This window comes from Choloepus didactylus, chromosome 10 (genome assembly GCF_015220235.1).
Source record: "Choloepus didactylus isolate mChoDid1 chromosome 10, mChoDid1.pri, whole genome shotgun sequence".
NCBI lineage: Eukaryota > Metazoa > Chordata > Mammalia > Pilosa > Megalonychidae > Choloepus > Choloepus didactylus.
The window spans coordinates 93,859,819-93,876,996 of record NC_051316.1 but is presented as its reverse complement, the minus strand read 5'-3'; the positions used below and the strand labels follow the sequence as shown (position 1 = coordinate 93,876,996).

Here is a 17,178-nt window from a genome sequence, read left to right as displayed (position 1 = left end):
AATCAATCCTAAACATTCTGTAGTCCTTCAGCATCAAATGGCTGATCTCTGCCCTCTTTCTATCTCCTGGTCCCCTGTGTTGTCAGCTTTTAACTCCCAAAGTTTGTTCATTAATGTCTGTTCATATTAGTGAGACCATACAGAATCTGTCCTTTTGTTTCTGGCTAACTTCACTCAACATAATGACCTCAAGGTTCATCCACATTATTACATGATCCATGTCTTTGTTCTGTCTTACAGCTGCATAATATTCCATCATGTGTATATACCACAGTTTGTTTATCCACTCGTCCTTTGATGGACATTTGGGCTGTTTCCATCTCTTGGCAATCTATTCTATTTGGGGTACGTTGTACTTCTTGAATCTCTAATTTTCTGTCTTTTATAAGAGTTGGGAAATTTTCAGTGAATATGTCTTCTATTACTCTTTCTGCCCCTTTTCCCCTCTCTTCTCCTTCTGGGATACCCATAACACGTATATTTGTGTGTTTCATGTTGTCACTCAGCTCCCTAAGACCCTGCTCATATTTTTCCATTTTTTTCACCATCTGTTCTTTTGTGTGTATGAATTCGAATGACCTGTCTTCCAGTTCACTGATCCTTTCTTCTGCCTGTTCAAATCTACTGTTGTGTCCCTCCATTGTGTTTTTCATCTCCTCCACTGTGGCCTTCATTCCCATGAGTTCTGGCATTTGTTTTTTTAAGTTTATGAATTCTTGTTTATGGTCGGCCAGTGTCTTCTTTATATCCTTCTGCTCTTTTGCTATATCTTCCTTCATTTCATCAAATTTATTTAGCATTAGTTGCCTCCACTCCTGTGTCTCAGCTGAGCTATTAGTTTGTTCCTTTGGCTGGTCCATGTTTTCGTGTTTCCTGGTATGGCTTGTTATCTTAAGTTGTCTAGGCATCTGATTCTCTTGATTAGTTTATTTTGGAGCTTGTTTTCTGTCTTTTACCTAGTGGTTTTCTTGTTGGTTGGCTTTGTTCTCTGGCCTCTGTTATTCAGTTCAATTTATTCTAGACCTCTAACTTAGGTTCTATTTAGTTGATGAGAATTTTTCCCCTCTTGTTTTTTCTGTTTCTTGCTCTGCCTCTGTGTAACCTTTTTGTGAGTGGGTCTCCTCAGATATGGTCGACCCTAGTCAGATTTCCCAGTCTAGTGAGGCCCAGGTCTCATTGGGAGGGTATGGAGTTTTCCTGAGAATGAGACCCTCCTATGAGGCCTTTAGAATCGGTGCTTTTCCTCTCCTGTCCAGCAGGTGGCGCTGGCCAGCCCGCAGCTCCCCCACCAGTGTAAGGAGGTATGGAGACTTTAGTTCTCCTGGTGACTCTGATCCTGTCAGGGGCGTGGCTGACTGAAGCCACAATCTGAATTCCAGCCCCTGGGGTCTGAATTCCCAGAAGGAGGACTGCCAGTTGAGCTGGACCTCCCTCCACTCTCCCAATCCTCAGAACTCCAGTTGTCTCTAAGGGGCACTATTCCTTTCTCCTCTCTCCTCTTTCGGGCCTCTCCAGGTAGATTCCTTGGTCAGCCTGAGTTGCCAATTAAAGACGGGGCTGGAGGCCTTCAGTAGTGAATACGGAATTCAAAGACACTGTGGGTACTCTGTCTCCCCTCAAGCCCAGCCTAGTCCCTCAACCTGGGCTTTCCAATAGAAAATAACCACATATATTACTTTCAGATTTAAAAAAAAAAAAAAAAAAAAAAAAGTAGAAAAGAAATCAAGAAAAAGAAGAAAGGAAAAAAAAATAAATAAATAAAAGAGTCTCTTTTAAACGTCTTTCCCCAGCCTGGAAGTTTTGTCAGTGTCAGAATAGAGCATTTAAAGATATGCTTTGGGCTATTGTCTGATAATTACTCTCCAACCGCTTCAGTTCCACCCCTGCTGGGGGCTATTGAAATGCAAAAAGATAAGGGATCAGTGAGAAGCCAGAAGGGACAAAATGTAAGGAAAAAAAATGGCTTTTTTGGAGTCTGGGAATGGGTTCCCACTCTTACGTGCCCCCACTTCTTGGAGCCCAGCCCTTCTTTAGCACCCCAGCTCCCAAAGTTAGTTAATTAATTTGTTAATTAATTCTGCAGTTGATGCTGGGTTGAGCCTCCCTTCTTGCCCTCAGCAGATTGCTGTTTTTTGGTCCCCCCCCCCCCTTTCAGGGAGCCGGCAGCAAGACAGTCTGTGAGGTCTGGGTGGGGAGGGGCGCCAGACCCCTGGTCCGGGGAACTTACAATGTTCGATGCGATCCCAGCTTTTCCTCCAATTCCAAAGTTGTGTCCAATGTGTGACTGGTTACTGGAGACCCCGAAAACACTGTTTCATATAGTTCTTGGGTAATTGCCAGCTGCTCTAGGGGAGAGACGAAATTCTGCTCCTCACCACTCCACCATCTTCTAGCATTATATCTTGAGGTTTATCCATGGTGATGAGTATATCCATACTTTGTCCTTTCTAGTGTTGGGTAGTATTCCTTTGTGTTAATGTGCCACCATGTATTAATCCATTCTACTATTGCAGAACATTTGGGTTGTTTCCAGTCTGGGGCTATTAAAAATATTCTTCTGTGCACATTCTGGCCCAAGTCGTTTGGTGAACATAATCTCTCATTTCTGTTAGGTATATGCCCATGGGTAAAACTGCTCAGTCACAGGTAGACAGATGTTTAGCTTTAATAGATACTGCCAAATAGTTTTCCAAAGTGAATGTACCAATTTACAATCCACCAGTAATGTATGAGAGTAAAGTTATTTTTTTTGGAACTTTTTATTTAGAATACTTTCAAACTTAACAGAAAATTTGCAAGAATAAAAATAGTGCAAAGAACATCTTTGCATGTACTTGATTCAGAGTAACATTATTTTATAGTATATATGCATATATATATATGCACACATACACAACATTCACAGATGTATATATATATATATATGTACGTACGTGTATAATTTTTTTCTGAGTCATTTGAATGTAGATTTCACATATTATGGTCCTTCATCACTAAATACATATTCCCTAAGCATGGGGATAGTCTCTTATCTAACTATGGTAAAGTTACCAAGTTAGGTACAATTAATATTGATACAATATATTTTTTTATCTGCCATTCATATACCAGTTTTGTTAATTAAACCAATGATATTTTTTATAGCACTCTTCCCCCTCCAGTACAAGATGCAGTCTAAAGATCAGGAATTGCGTTTAGTTGCCATTTCTCTGTAATCTCCTTCAGTTCGGAATATTTCCACAGCCCTTCTTTGCTTTTGTCACTACAGCAGTGGTTCTCAACTTGGGGTGATTTTGGCCCCCAGAGGATGTTTGACAATGTCTAGGGGCACTTCTGATTGCCACAAATGGGGTATGCTGCTGGTACCTGGAGGGTAAGGCCAGGGATGCTGCTGAACAGTTTATGATTTACAGGACAGCACCTTCCTCCCCTAAAATGTCCATAGTGTCAAGGTTGAGAAATTGTGGACTAAAGTAATCTTTTAACAATAATAATCACAACCGATAATCTTCCTGTTTAACTCCCTCCATTGGCTTCCCATTGCTCTTGAAATAAAATCCAAGTCCTTATTGTGACTTACTCAGCCTTATGTGACCTGGCCCTTGCCTGATCCCAGAACTCATTGCCACCCTCCTTCCTTCTTTTCACCGTGTCATTGCCACCCTCCTTCCTTCTTTCACTGTGTTCCAGCCACACCAAGCTTCTGTCCGTTCCACAAACGTGCCCAGCTTTCTCCTTCCCCAGGGCCTTTGCACTTCCTGTTTCCTCTATCTGGAACATTCTCTTCTGAGATACCTACTTTGCAGACTCCTTATCATTCAGATCTCATTTCAAATGCCCCCTCTTCAGAGAGGCTTCCTGACCACCCAGATTCTCTAGTCTATTACTCTACTTGCAAGACGTGAAGTCCTCTGCTGCAGTGCCAGTGCTAGATTGGAAGGGGAAAATAGGATGGGAATGAAGATTCCAGGCTTTAGGAGTACATAGTAATGGGTAATGGGTGATGAGTGAGGGGTACCAAAAACTCAGTAATCAAGAGAAATAATAGTTTAATGCAATATTTTTTTAAATGAAAATTAATACTAAAAAATTCCAAGATGAATAAAACATCAAAATTTTAAATAAAAAAAGGATTAGCAGCAGTGCTGTGCCAAGCCATGTTGGAGCCTGAGACAAAAGGAAAAATGCTGATTCTGTCGCCCTAGACCTGGCCCTCAGGCTCTTGCTGTTCCTCCCGCCACCTGCAGGTGGTGAGGTCAGCCTGGTCTTGGAAAATAGTCTCCACTTGGCCTTTGCTTTCAGGATCTGTGGAATTTCTTAAAGGAGGTGCTGACCTGGCCTGCTTAGGCATTTTGTGATCTTGGAAAAGTCCTTTCTCCTCTCTGGGCCTCAGTTTTCTAACATACAAAGGGCTGGAAGTTCAAGTTTCATTTCTAGCTCAAACATGCCAGCCCTGAGTGCTCCTTCACCCTCACTATTTATGCCATACCATTTGGAATGTAATTATTTTCAATTTAGCACTCAGTTGTGGTCTCTTGTACCATATTTTGATTGAACGCTTAACTACAAGAAACCTGTAAGCTTCTGAAGGGCAGAAAGCTCCATTTCTAATGCATATAGCATGCTACAGGTGCTCAATCAATACTTAAATAATATTTTGTTTCTGGTTAAAAAGTAATTCATGTTTTTTTCCCTTTAATTTGCTTGTCATGAATAAAGTTGACTATGTTCCTAGTGATTTATTCTGTTATTCAAGGGGTAGGGGAGGAGAAACCCCAAAAGTGAAAATGGTCTATCATTTTCCTCTGTCTTTTTCTTTAAAAAAAAAAAAAAAAAGTTTTGGTATTAAGCATATGCTAGTAAAATGAATTGTGAACCTTCTATATTTTCCTATGATCTAGAAGGATTTGTATTGCATAAGAATAATCTGATCTCAGCTGTAAAACCATCTGGGCCTGGTGCTTGTTCTCACCTTCCAACTTTTTATTTTGAAATATTTCAAATCCTCAGAAAAGTTGAACACAATTCACCTAGATTTGCCAATTGTTAACATTTTGTTACATTTGATTTGCATTCTCTATCCCCCCCACCTCTCTCTCTCTCTCTCACACACACACATACACAGACTTACACGACTATACATACATGTGCTTATATCTTATTTTGTACTGTCAACTTGGCTGAGCAGGAACTGTTTCCCAGAATTCCCTTTCTTGTGTGGTTCAGAGTTGGGCTGGCCATAAAAGAAATATGCACCAGATTTGGAAGGAGCTGCCATTTTCTATGCTTTGAAGTTTGGTGGATGGCATCAGGCACCACTGCAGCTTGCGTACGATTGTTTCTGATCTGCTAACAGACTTGTTGGTAACCAAACCAGCTGCAGATTCTCCAGTTCCTGATGGGTCTCCTCCTTCAGCTTCTCTGAGTCCTGGATCAGGTGTGTGGCAGGCTCTGTGGCAAAGGTACTTGGCTTCTCCTGCATTATTGAGGTTGAAGAGGGTGAGAGACAGATGTGGATTCCAGTTTGTCTTCGCTCTCCCTCTCTTCCTGCCCATCTTTCCTTTTCAACTGCCAGCGGGTGTAGAGAGGCCTTGCACGGTCTGCTCCTCCAGCTCCCACAATTGCAAGAGGTCCGTTTCCCTATTACCAATCTTCTGTTCTGTATCACTCATAGTGGCCCTTCTCTTCTGGATCAAACCCCAACACACACACACACACAACACATACACAAACACCTTTTTTTTCTCAACAATTTGAAAAGCAAATTGCAAACATCGGGTACTTCATCTCTAACTACCTTTTTTTTTTTTCTCCCCAACTACTTTTTGAAAAAAGTATCTTCTAAGATTTAGGAGATTCTCCTATATAACTAAAATTCCATCATTCCACCCAAGAAAATTCCACTATCCCGCCAAGCATAAACTGGATATAATAATTTTATCTAACATACCACCTATATTGAGATTTCTCTAAATGTCCCTATAATGTTCTTTTAGCTGTGTGTTTGGTTTATTTTTGGTTTTTTGTTTTTGGATCCAGGATTCAATCAAGAATACTGCAGTGCATTTTGTAATGTCTCTTTAATCTTTTTAAATCTAGAACAGTTATCTGGCTTTTTTTCCCCTTTCATGACTTTGATTTTTTTTTAAAAAAGGACAAGCCAAAAAAAAAAAAAAAAAAAAGGACAAGCCAATTGTCTTGTAGAATGTCCTGCCATCTTGATTTGTCTGCTTGTTTCTTCATGATTAGATTCAAATAAAATATTTCAGGATAGAATACTACATAAGTGATATTATATATTCCCCATTGCATCATATTAGGAGACCCTTAATGTTAGTTTGTTCCATTATTGTCCTAGAGCCTATGGAGTAAAATTTCTTTAATTATCTTTCTAATCTCTTCTATAGTTATTGGTCTGTTGAGTTTTCTTCTTCTTTGGCCAATTTTGATAGTATATTTTGCTAGAAAATCTTCTGTTTCCTTTTGTTATTCCGATTTATTACCATAACAGTTTTTAATAATTACTTTAATATCATCCATTTCTGTGCTTTTATCACCTTTCTCATTCCTGATAGTGCATGTTTTTGTTCTCTCTGTTTTCTTTTCTCAGAGTTTAGTTAAGATTTTCCTGTTTTTTCTTTCCAAATTAATTTAACTTATTCTTTTAGTATTTTTTCCTATCTAATTAATGTCAGCTTTTATCTTATTCTTCCCTTTCATTTTTTATTTTATTGCTGTTTTTCTAATTTCTTAGGTTGCATATCTGGTTTGTTTATTTTTTTTACTTTTATTAATAATAAAAGTATTTAAAGGCTGTCAATTTCCATCTGAGTATAGTTTTAACAATGTTTCATGTGTTTTAAGAATTCATTTTTAACAATAAAGGTGTGATGGTTAGGTTCATTTGTCAACTTGACCAGGCGATTGTATCTAAGTGTCTGGTCAAGCAAGCACTGGCCTAACCATTACTTCAAGGACATTTGTGGCTGGTTAATAAAACAGAAGCTGGTTTATTAAATCATCAGTCGGTTGACTGCACCTGTGGCTCATTACATCAACAAAGGGCCTATCTTCCGCAATGAGAGAATTCAATCAGCTGGATTTAATCCAATCAGTGGAAGACTTTTAAGGGAGAAAGAGAGAGAACCTTCACTTCTTCAGCTAGCCAGCGTCTCCTGATGAGTTCATCGAACACCTTCATCAGAGTTGCCAGTTAGCTGCCTGCCCTACAGGATTTGGACTCGTGCATCCCTACAGTTGTGTAAGACACTTTTATAAAATCTTACATTTACAGATATCTCTTGTTGGTTCTGTTTCCCTAGAGAACCCTAACTAATACAAAAGGTATACTATATTTCTTGTGTAATGAATAGTGAAGAAAAAATATACAGCTCCCAACCTCACTGTGGTCAAATTACATCATTCCAGGATTTCTCTACTGCAGTCAGAAAACTCAGGAATAAGAAACTAATGATGGGCATAATAATAGCAGAAGACTTGTCTGTTTCTCAAGGCCGGGAAAAAGGCAGATCACTCTTTTAGCATGATGGGGTTCAAAAGTTGGGCCAGATGTCCAAATTGGAAAGGAAAAATAAATCTATAGCTAATAAATGAATTCAGCAAAGTTGCAGGGTACAAGATCAACACTCAAAAATCAGTTGTGTTTCTATACATCAACCATGAACAACACAGAAGGGAAATTAAGGAAACAATTCCATTTATAATGGCATCCAAAAGAATGAAATATGTAGGAATAAATTCAACCAAGGATGTAAAGGGTCCATATGCAGAAAACTATAAATCATCACTGAAAGAAATTAAAGACCTAAATACATGGAAAGATATTCTTTGCTCATAGATTGGAAGACCTAATACTGTTAAGATGTCAAAACTGCCCCAAGTGATCTACAGATTCAATGCAATCTTTATCAAAATTCTAACGGCTCTTTTTGCAGAAATGGAAAGCCAGTCCCGAAATTCATTTGGAATTGCAATTTCACCTCAATAAAAAAAAAAAAATGGGTGCCAGCAGTGGACATGGTGGTGATGGCAGTATGTGGATTTCAATCAGAGGGCAAATGGCAGGAGATTAATCTTTGTAGTGAAAGAGGTCTGGTTTTTAAAAAGGATGCAACTGAAGAAAATACCAAGGCAAAAAAGCAAGCTGTATCTCAGAATGCAATATTCTCTCTCCCCTCCATCAAGCCCCATCAGCAGAAAGAAGGCAGTTGTGGAAGATGTTTGTAACCTTTCAAAGAAACATGACAGAAAACAGCTTATAAATACCCATAAACAGCCCTTGGGTGGCTGTGCCGTTGCTGCTCAAGGTGGCAGAGATTTTTAAGCCCCAAGTGAGATGTCACAAACAACTGTTCTCAGATTGTTGGGGATTCATTCAAAAAAATAACTGCCGTTCTTGTTTTGTGTATTAAACATCTGCACAAACAGCTTCTTTGTGCACACAGGACTTGGCTGTCATGTGTTCAAAGGGGATTAAACAGCTGGGGGAAGTCACAGCCTGGAAGGAAGGGAGGTAGGACTTGGGAGTTCAAAGGACTGAGGCTTCAAAGGTGGGAGCAGGAGCTCCTGTGAAGAAGGGAGACTGGGACTACACAGGACACCACAGGAGGATGCCCTAGAGGTCTGGGCAGTGAGCCCAGAGCATGTGGAAAATCAGACCAGGGGCCCCAAACCTGTCTCTCCTGCTCCCCAATGACAGGCACCTGAGATACCTCCAGGGTTGGCAAGGGTGGTGAGGAGGGGAGCCCCAACATGGACCCCCTTGTCTATCTGCTTCCTGACCCAAGGGAGACCTAGAGACACCTGTGTGGTTCAAGACAAGGAGCCCAGGGCCCAGGTTATGCATAGCAGGGCAACTGATGTCCAACGGAAAGATGTAACGGGCTAGAGTCACCCAACAACACAGGGCAGACCCGGAGAACTGGATTCTGGGCTCCCCAAAAGCTAAGAGTCCTGTTTGGTCTGCACATGGGTGGGGTTAGACCCTGACTCTCTGTGAGTGAGGCAGGCGGGAAGGCGGGCTGCTGTCAGGAAGAGGGGTGAGTGAGGAAAAGCAGAGGTGGGAAGACAATAGACAAAAGAATAGGGAGGGAGGGAGGGTGGAGAGATGTGGGGAGTAGGCAGGAAGCTAGAGGGGCTGGAAACACAGCCTGTGTTTAATGCTAACTTGGTGGTGGGGCAGGGATCTCAGCTTTTCTGAAGCTGCTGAGAGCTTGTCAGGGTCTGTTTTATGAGACACTGGTGCTGGGGTGGTGGTGTGATCAGGACACTTCAGGTCACCCTTTCATGAGCTGGGATGAAGGTAAGTCATTGCCAGAGAGCCTGCACCTCCCCACCCCCCACCACTCCGCCATGATACTCTGGACTCTAAAGATGGGGGAACCATCCTCCCAGCCTCCCTCTAAGCCAGGAAGATTCCATGTATATGGGGCCTGGAACAAAATTACAAATACTAAATTAGGTATTGCACCTTGGAAGGGGCCCGTGCTTGACAGTATATCCACTTCTGCTCAGAGCCATCTCTAGTTTTCTCCTCTCTCATCTTCCATGGCCCAAGTCCCATCACTGTGTCTCTGGAGGTAAATGACATGGTGGAACTGTACCCTATAACATCCTCTGAAATGTGCTCTATAGCTACTCGTTGAATTGTGCTTTGCAAGTCTTCACCTTTCTGTATATACCCTATGTTGCACAATAAGGAAAGAACTGAAACTGGAACTATAACCCATAACAATTTTTGAAATTACCCATATAACTGTTTGTTGAGCTGTACATCAAAAGTTGACACCTTTCTGTATGTATGTTATATTTTACAATAATGGAAATAGCTGAAGTTGTGGAACTGTGACCCATGACATTCTTTGAAGTTTGTTCTTTACTTGTTAAACCTTGAAAGTTATCACTGTTATGTAGGTATGTTTTTAAAAAAGAAGTGGGCAGGTCTGCTGACTGACTCCACTGCCCCAGAGTCAGGCTGACCACAGAGACCTCCAAAACGGTTCTCAAGGCCGTGGGAGAAGGCCCCGGTGACTGGTGTCCTGGCATTCATCTCAGCACCATCCCTGTCCAAAGCCCTCCCCACCGGGGGCTCTATGTAAGTGGGGCACAAGCCAATCCCTGTTTGGGAACCTGCTATACCTCTTTCTTGCACTTGAGGAAATCCATCCTCCCCCTTTGGAAGGAAGTATTCCAGTTCCCCAGGGTTTTCCAGCTGGTAGCCTGTGGGCCTCAAATGTGTTTTATTTGGCAAGCATGGTGCTATTAATTTTTTTTTTAATCCTTGCAACTCTCAAAAATTGGGAGATGTCACAATTTTCTACAATCTAGACCCTTGATTGACACCTGGCAACCACTGGCTGCAGCTGAACAAGGACGGCCACTCTGGAAAAGGCATGTGCTCTGCAGTTGCCACATCTGTCATGCTGCTCACCTCTGCCTGGCCTCTACAGTCCTTGGAGTTTGAAACCTTGGCCTAGGCTTTTGAAAACAAAGCTTCTTTGATGTATCTCAAACACAAAAACCTATTAACTCACCCTTGAAGGCAAGGATGTTCTAAACTCAAGCACCCCATGCCTTGGTTATCCTTTGTAGGTGGGGGTGGGGTGGGAGTGAGTAATTTTACTTTTTCATTCTCTGCCAATGAATCTACAACAGTAAAAAAGGCAGAAAGACTGATTTCTCCATAACTCATGAATTCACACCTGATTTAGCACTGATTTAATTCCATCTCATAAGTCATTTTTAACAATGATATTAATAGCTGAGATTCACTGAATCCTTACTAGGTGCCCAGCACTTGGTAAAATACTTTATAAATACTAGCTTGTTGAATTTTTTAGGCACTGCTTCTCAATGTGCAAAGTAGGTATGAATCTAGTGGGGATCTTGTGAAAATGCAAGTTCTGATTCAGTGGGTCTGAGTGAGGCTTCAGTCTTCACTTACAACTTACAAGTAAGTGGCAAGGCTTTAGATAAGGTGGGTGTTACCAGGCCCATTTCACTGAGGAGGAAATGAAGACTCAGAAAGGTTAGGTCTCTCGCTCTGGGTGGCACAGCCAGGATCTGAATCCCCTGGTGTCACTGGCTTCAGAGCCAGCGCACGTGTGCAGACATGGTAAGAAGGTGGAGTAGGGAGTGTGGATAAGCTACCTTGTTTCCCTTCTCCCCCCAAGGCCCGCGTAGGGCCCAGACGCGGGTAGGATGTGGAGGTGGGGCGGGTTGAACACCAAGGGAAGCAGGTGTAGACCCGCGGCGGCCCGAGAAGTGGCCCAATCTCTGAACCCGGGACTTTCCAAAAGGCCCTAGGTCTACAGGAGACCAAAGCCAGAGACTGCGGCATCAGCATGTCCGGTGGCTAATTTAGTTTATCCCCTGCACGCTCCGTTGTTTATTTCTGGGTCGTCTGTTTCTCTCCCGGGTCTCCGTCCCACCTTGTCGCGCCCCCTCTCTCTGATCCTACTCCCACCCCATCCTATCCCTGCCCCTTTCTGCGTCCATCTCGCCTCCTCCCCCGCTACGGGTGCAGTAGCCACGCAGCGAGCCTTCTACACACCGCCACGTAACCCGTGCGTAAATCACGGGACTCGTCCCAGCCCCAGCAGCTGGTGGACACCCGGGCTCTGCAAAGGCTGCAGGTTGCGCATGCGCAGATGCAGGAGCATCTGTGCGCCGGGAAGGCGGTGCCGCAGGTCTAGCCCTGCGCATCATGCGGTCTGCAAATCGCGCCCCCGCCAAGAAAGGCTGGTCCCCACGCTGGGGCGGTGGGCAGGAGACCTGGATCCGCCTGGGTCTGAACCCCGGGGAATTAGGGTTCTTGTTGCTGACATGCTCCCAGCAAGCTGCTCACACGTCTAAACCTTTCCTCGAGTCAGGGCACTGGGACTGCGTCCTGGGCGCTGGACGTTCCCCCTGGGCTTCTGGAAGTCGGATCGCGAGTCTCGGGTTTGCGTTTGAAGCTTTGTGACCTTGGGCAATGACCTGGCCTCCCTGAGTCCCAAGGAAAATGGGGATAATAATAGCACCAACCTGGCAATCCACCTAGTGAAGATTCAATGAAAATTCACGAGAGCCTTTTCTGTGGTGCCTGGTGTATATCAAACTCCGTAAATGCAAATAAAGAATACACAGCAAAGGGTAGTATTGTGTGATGTCCAAGGAAAGAATTTATCCTTTCATGTAGGTCATCTCGCTGGCTCATCATAGCCACCCTGCGAGAGAGGATTGGAAGGTTTTATTGTGCCTGTGTCACAGGGTGGGGGAAACCGAAGCTGGGAGAGGTGAAGAGGTCTTTTTGCTGGCACGCAGCAGCTCCAGGCCTTGAACAAGATCTGGATTCTACATCCAGAGCGATTCCAACACGACAGACCAGAGTCAGGGATTCTGGAGTGAGTTCACAGTCTGTCACTTCACCTACTCTCTTAAGCATCCTATTTAAAATAACACCCTTTCTGATTTTTGCTATCCTCAGTGAACATCTCAGGTACACACCTGCAGGAATGGATTTCTTTCTTTCTTTTTTCCTTCCTTCTGCTGAAAGCAAGGAGTGGCTGTACTATATTTGCATTATCTCTGAGGACATCTCCACTTCACACAACCCAGAAGGCCTGGTGCCCTGCACTGTGAGCCCCCGCAGAGGCTCTCCCTCCTGCCCTTCCCCTTAGGCTCTCTCCCATCCAGCTGCACTGACCCCTCTCAGTTCCTGGAAGAGTCAAATTCTTTTCAGTCACTGGGCCTTTGCACCTACTATGTATCTGCCTAGGACACCTTTCCCAGACTCCTCTTGCTAACTTTTATTCATTTCAGGAAGTCTGCCCTGACTGCACTCCACCCAGTCCACTGTGTTGGGGGCCTTGTTACACACCCTATGCATTTCTGTCCTTCTGCTTCAGCACTTAACAGAACAGTAACTCAATGCTATGTGTGACTCCTTGATTCCTGTTGTCTTCTTAGCAAGAGTACCAGCTCTTTGAAGACAGGAATTGTCTTTCTCTTATCCTCTGTCATATCCAATCCACAGCACAAAGCCTAGACCTTGGCAACACTCAGTGAACCCATGTTGACTCACTGACTGGATGAATGACAAAAGAAACCCCTGGCTATCCCTACTCCTTAGCCTCTAAGGAATTTTCCAGCTTCTAACTTATATTTTCATGGCAGATGCAGAAACTCTGGAATCTCTGCTGACAGGTGCCAGGCTTGCTAAGGAGGGAGCATGTGATATCACAAATACATCCCAGGTCCTCCTACACTTACAAATTACTTCCTCCTTCTCCATATGCACCCAGAGGCTAATAAGTTCCCTGGGCAAAAGGCAGGCCCAAACATGGAGAGATGGGACACGAATGCTCTCTCCCTATATGAAGCCTGTTGGGGTGGATTGGGGATGGGGTTGGGAAGAGGGTCAAATCTTCATGACCTAGGGCTGGTGGACTCTTACCTTGGCTCAGCCACTATTTGCTGGATAAAGTCCAATTTTAGGCCTCACCTTCTTCACTTGTTGTTCAATATAATGTAATGGTTCAGAATTCATATTTCTAGAATTAGATCTGTCGTTTGTCACTTACTAGCAAAATACCCTCTCTAAATCTCAATTTCCTCAACTGTAAAATACAATTGTTTCTTAATATTAAGAAAAGGGCCTATCTTGTAGAGCTGTTCCAAAGATTTAATGAGTATGCATTAATTTTACTACTACTAGCTCACCTGTCCTCTTTGATTTTTGACTCAACTTGTTTGTTTTTCTTTGAAGCCAGAGGCCAGCCCTGCCCCCTATTTCTAAAGCAATCTCCCAGATTCACAAAGTTAGTCCACTGAAAATTGACCTGGGACCACTTTGGCAAATGTGGGCTCCAGGAAATCTGTTCCACAACATATTTCTATCAATTTTCAGACTTAGAAACTGCTAGACTCTGAGTGTCACAACACTGGAGTTGAGTCTGCCTTGTTCATGGCTATAGCTCCAGCACCCAGAATAGCAGCTTACACATAACAGTGGGAGAACAATTAATATTTGCTAGACGAAATATACAAAACCTGACACCAAGTCAAGTGCTTTTTCCAGTATCTCTGAGCCTCCGTTTTTTTCATCTGTGAAAATGGGGATTAAAAACAATGCCCAATTATTGTGAGGATTTAGTGAGATTACGTATGTAAAGCGTTTAGCACAGAGCTCAGTCAATGGTAGATATATGGATAAAGGTGACCGGGGAGAGGTGATTATGTTATGGCTGGGAGTGTGTCTTGCACTAAGAGATAAGGTCTCCGAGTTACTTTTGTGGGAAGGGTAAGCATGGAAGCTCCCCTCAAAAGAAGAGTCGAGTTTCAAGAAGGAGCCTGTCAGCAATCTGCGCTCAAGGTTTCGTGTGCAGAGGCAACTTAAGGGGCTTTAGGACCCTGCACCTCGCCAGCACGCGATTGCCGGGGTGCGCGCGGGGCGTGAGGTGAGGGGGAGGACGCTGCTCTCGCGCCATCCAGGGGCCGCCTGGCGCCTAGCCGCATCCCGGGGGGCGGGGCCGAGCTCCCAGGCCGCAATGCAATTGGTGGAGGCACGCGGGAGACGCTGACGGCTGGCTCGAGGCCCCGCCCCGGACGATCCCGCCTCCCGCGCGCGCGCCGGCGGATCGGCAGCCTCGCTCTGGCTGGTGCCGCGCCCCCGCGCCGTGTCCGCGCGTCAGTCAGTCCCGAGCGCCGCTGCGAAGCAGTGGGCTGCAGCCAGCCTAGAGAGCTGCGCCGGGGAGGCGGCAGTGTCCGCGGCCGTCGTGTGAGGAGGGTCGGAGCCCGGCGACTCCCGCAGCGCGATGGCTCCCATTGGCCTCAAAGCGGTGGTCGGAGAGAGTAAGTGGAGCCGGGGTCCTCCCCGCAGGCAGGGGCTGCTGATGCCCGGAAAGAACCCGGCGCGGTACCTGCCCGCAGCGCTCGGGCCTCGGCGGCCGGGGGCGGCTGTCATGGAGAGTCCCCGTTATTCTGGCGCTGCCCTCCCAGGAGGGAATCCCTCCTGGCCTCCTGTAGTCCGTGCTTCCTCGTCTCGACTCCCCCTTTCTCCCAGTTTCCTCTTCTCTCCTCCTCCTTTCCTTATTCCTCGTTTTCCCAGTCCTCCTCCTTCCTCTCTTTACTCCATCCTCCCCTTTCTTCATCCTACTCCCTTCATCCATCTTTTCCTTTCACCCCTTCCCTCCCCCTTCACCTCATTCCCCCTTACCCCATCCCTCCTCCTCCTTCACTATCCCTCTTCCCCTTCCCCCACCCTCTCCCCTCACCTCTATTGCCCTTCCTCTCTGCACCCCATCGCCCCCCTCCTCTGCACTCCATCACCCTCCCCTGCAAACCCATTCTTCTTTACCCCTGTTTTCTTCCCCTCTTTTCCCCTCTCCCTTTCCTTGCCTTCTTCATTCCGTAAGCTCCCTGATTCCACTCCCTTTTCTGTCTCCAGTCCCTCCCTCTTTCCCACCCTCCTTCGTGAATCGTGACGAGCGAAAGCCCGGCCTGCGTCCTCCTCCCCCTTCCTCCTCCCTCCCAGGGAGCCGGAGCCGCTGTCCCCGGCTGCAGAGACCCACCTGGGATCTGCTCGGCGCGCGCTGGCTCCGACGCGCCGCTGCCTGGGCCACTCCTGGCAGCTGGGGAGGAGAAGCCTGTTTTCCAGGGCTTGGCTCTGCTAGGCTGAGGCTGCCTCACCCCTTCCCTTTCCAGGGTCTTAGGTTTAAGGGCAGGTTCTTATCAGGGTCCCAACCCCTTTTAAATCACACGGGAGATGGGGAAAGCTTTAGTGTGTGGCGGGAGGAGTGGACCTGCCCTGCACCGCAGTCTGCAGTCTCCTTGTTGCAGGTCTAAGCCGTTGCTTGGCTGAACGTTTCAGGCAGCTCAGACCACTGTTGCAGTAAGGAAATGGTTGTTTATGGGTTTGGATGAAAGGCACAACATAAATGGATTTTTTAAATGAATGGTGGTGAGTGTCGGCTTCATCGGAAGGCTGGTGGTGGGTAATATTTGGAAAACTGCGTCCCTAGTGCTAAAAAGATTGATGATAATGCAGAAAAATAGTGCCTCTTTAATCTTCTGATTATTTTTTTAACAATAACAAAAACATGTGAGGATGAATGTGTCTTTTGCTACCTCTCGGGATAAGAGAAAATTAAAACTAAGCTTTTTCTCTGTAGGAAAGGAAAAGAAAGGAAATAGAATTAAAATGGTAGAACTTAGTTTCCTTTCCAATGATTCTCTCTTATTACAGATTTCTCCGTTTCTTGGCTCGCAAATGTTTTGGCTGTGTAGAGTGTTCCTTTCAGAAGTACCCATTATAGCACCCTTTGCCTTACCCATGCAGTAAAGGTTCTATGCACTTACCTTTTATTTAGGGCTGGAAGAACCCATAGGGACCCTTTAATGTCAACACACGCATTTTATGGGAGTGGGGAACGTGGTGGGGAGGAACTGAAACTAGCTGAATGACAAAACGAGCAGCTAAATGATTTGCCATGATGTCCAGTTCCTTGCAACATTAGTGAAAGATAACTTTCTTCATTATTCTATAATGCCATTTCTTTCCAATATCCTTTTTCAAAAGTTATGAAATATGGAATGCAATGTTACATTCTTTCAAACATCATATTTGAATACTGCCCTTTTAAAATGAAAAACCTTAGGTGTTATAGAAATCAAGGTTGTGCATCCTTTTTTGCCAGGACCCTTGTTCATGCAGGTGGCTCCTTAGTACCCCCACTTCTTAAAAATAAACTAAAGATTAAAAAAATCAATATGGCCCAAATTTCTTTTCTGAAATAAAGCAAAACTATTTTTGTTACAAAAATAAAACCAAACGAACAATTTTACATAAAATTGGTAAATGTGTGAATAGTGTTCTATTCCTATAATGATTGAATTAGGTACACATTTTGGAAACAAATAGTGTAATCCTTTGCCAGTAATACAGGTTAACGCTGGCTGTTAATTTTGGATGGGATTTCTGGCTTTGCTTTTTTCTCTAAAAAAATAAAGCTAAAATTAAGATGTTTTCCAACCAATGTGCACCAGTCTAGATATCCCCTTGGCAGACAGGCCTTCCCAATCTAAATTAACACCCCAGTGTCACTGTTTATCCTATATCACCATCTTATTTTCTTTATAGCAATTAAAATTATCTGCAGTGGTCTTGTTTATTATTAT

At 44.4% G+C, this 17,178-nt stretch overlaps 1 protein-coding gene across 2 annotated transcripts in view; it reads left to right on the top strand.

The window, feature by feature from the left end:
• Window positions 1-14,693: 14,693 nt before the first annotated feature.
• Window positions 14,694-17,178, top strand: part of STXBP1 (syntaxin binding protein 1) — a 121,981-nt gene continuing 119,496 nt past the window's right edge. For both annotated transcript variants that reach the window (XM_037797482.1, XM_037797481.1), the window contains exon 1: window positions 14,694-14,853. In XM_037797482.1, coding sequence (XP_037653410.1) covers window positions 14,817-14,853 — 37 coding nt within the window. In that variant the 5' untranslated portion in view covers window positions 14,694-14,816. The remainder of the gene's footprint in view (window positions 14,854-17,178) is intronic.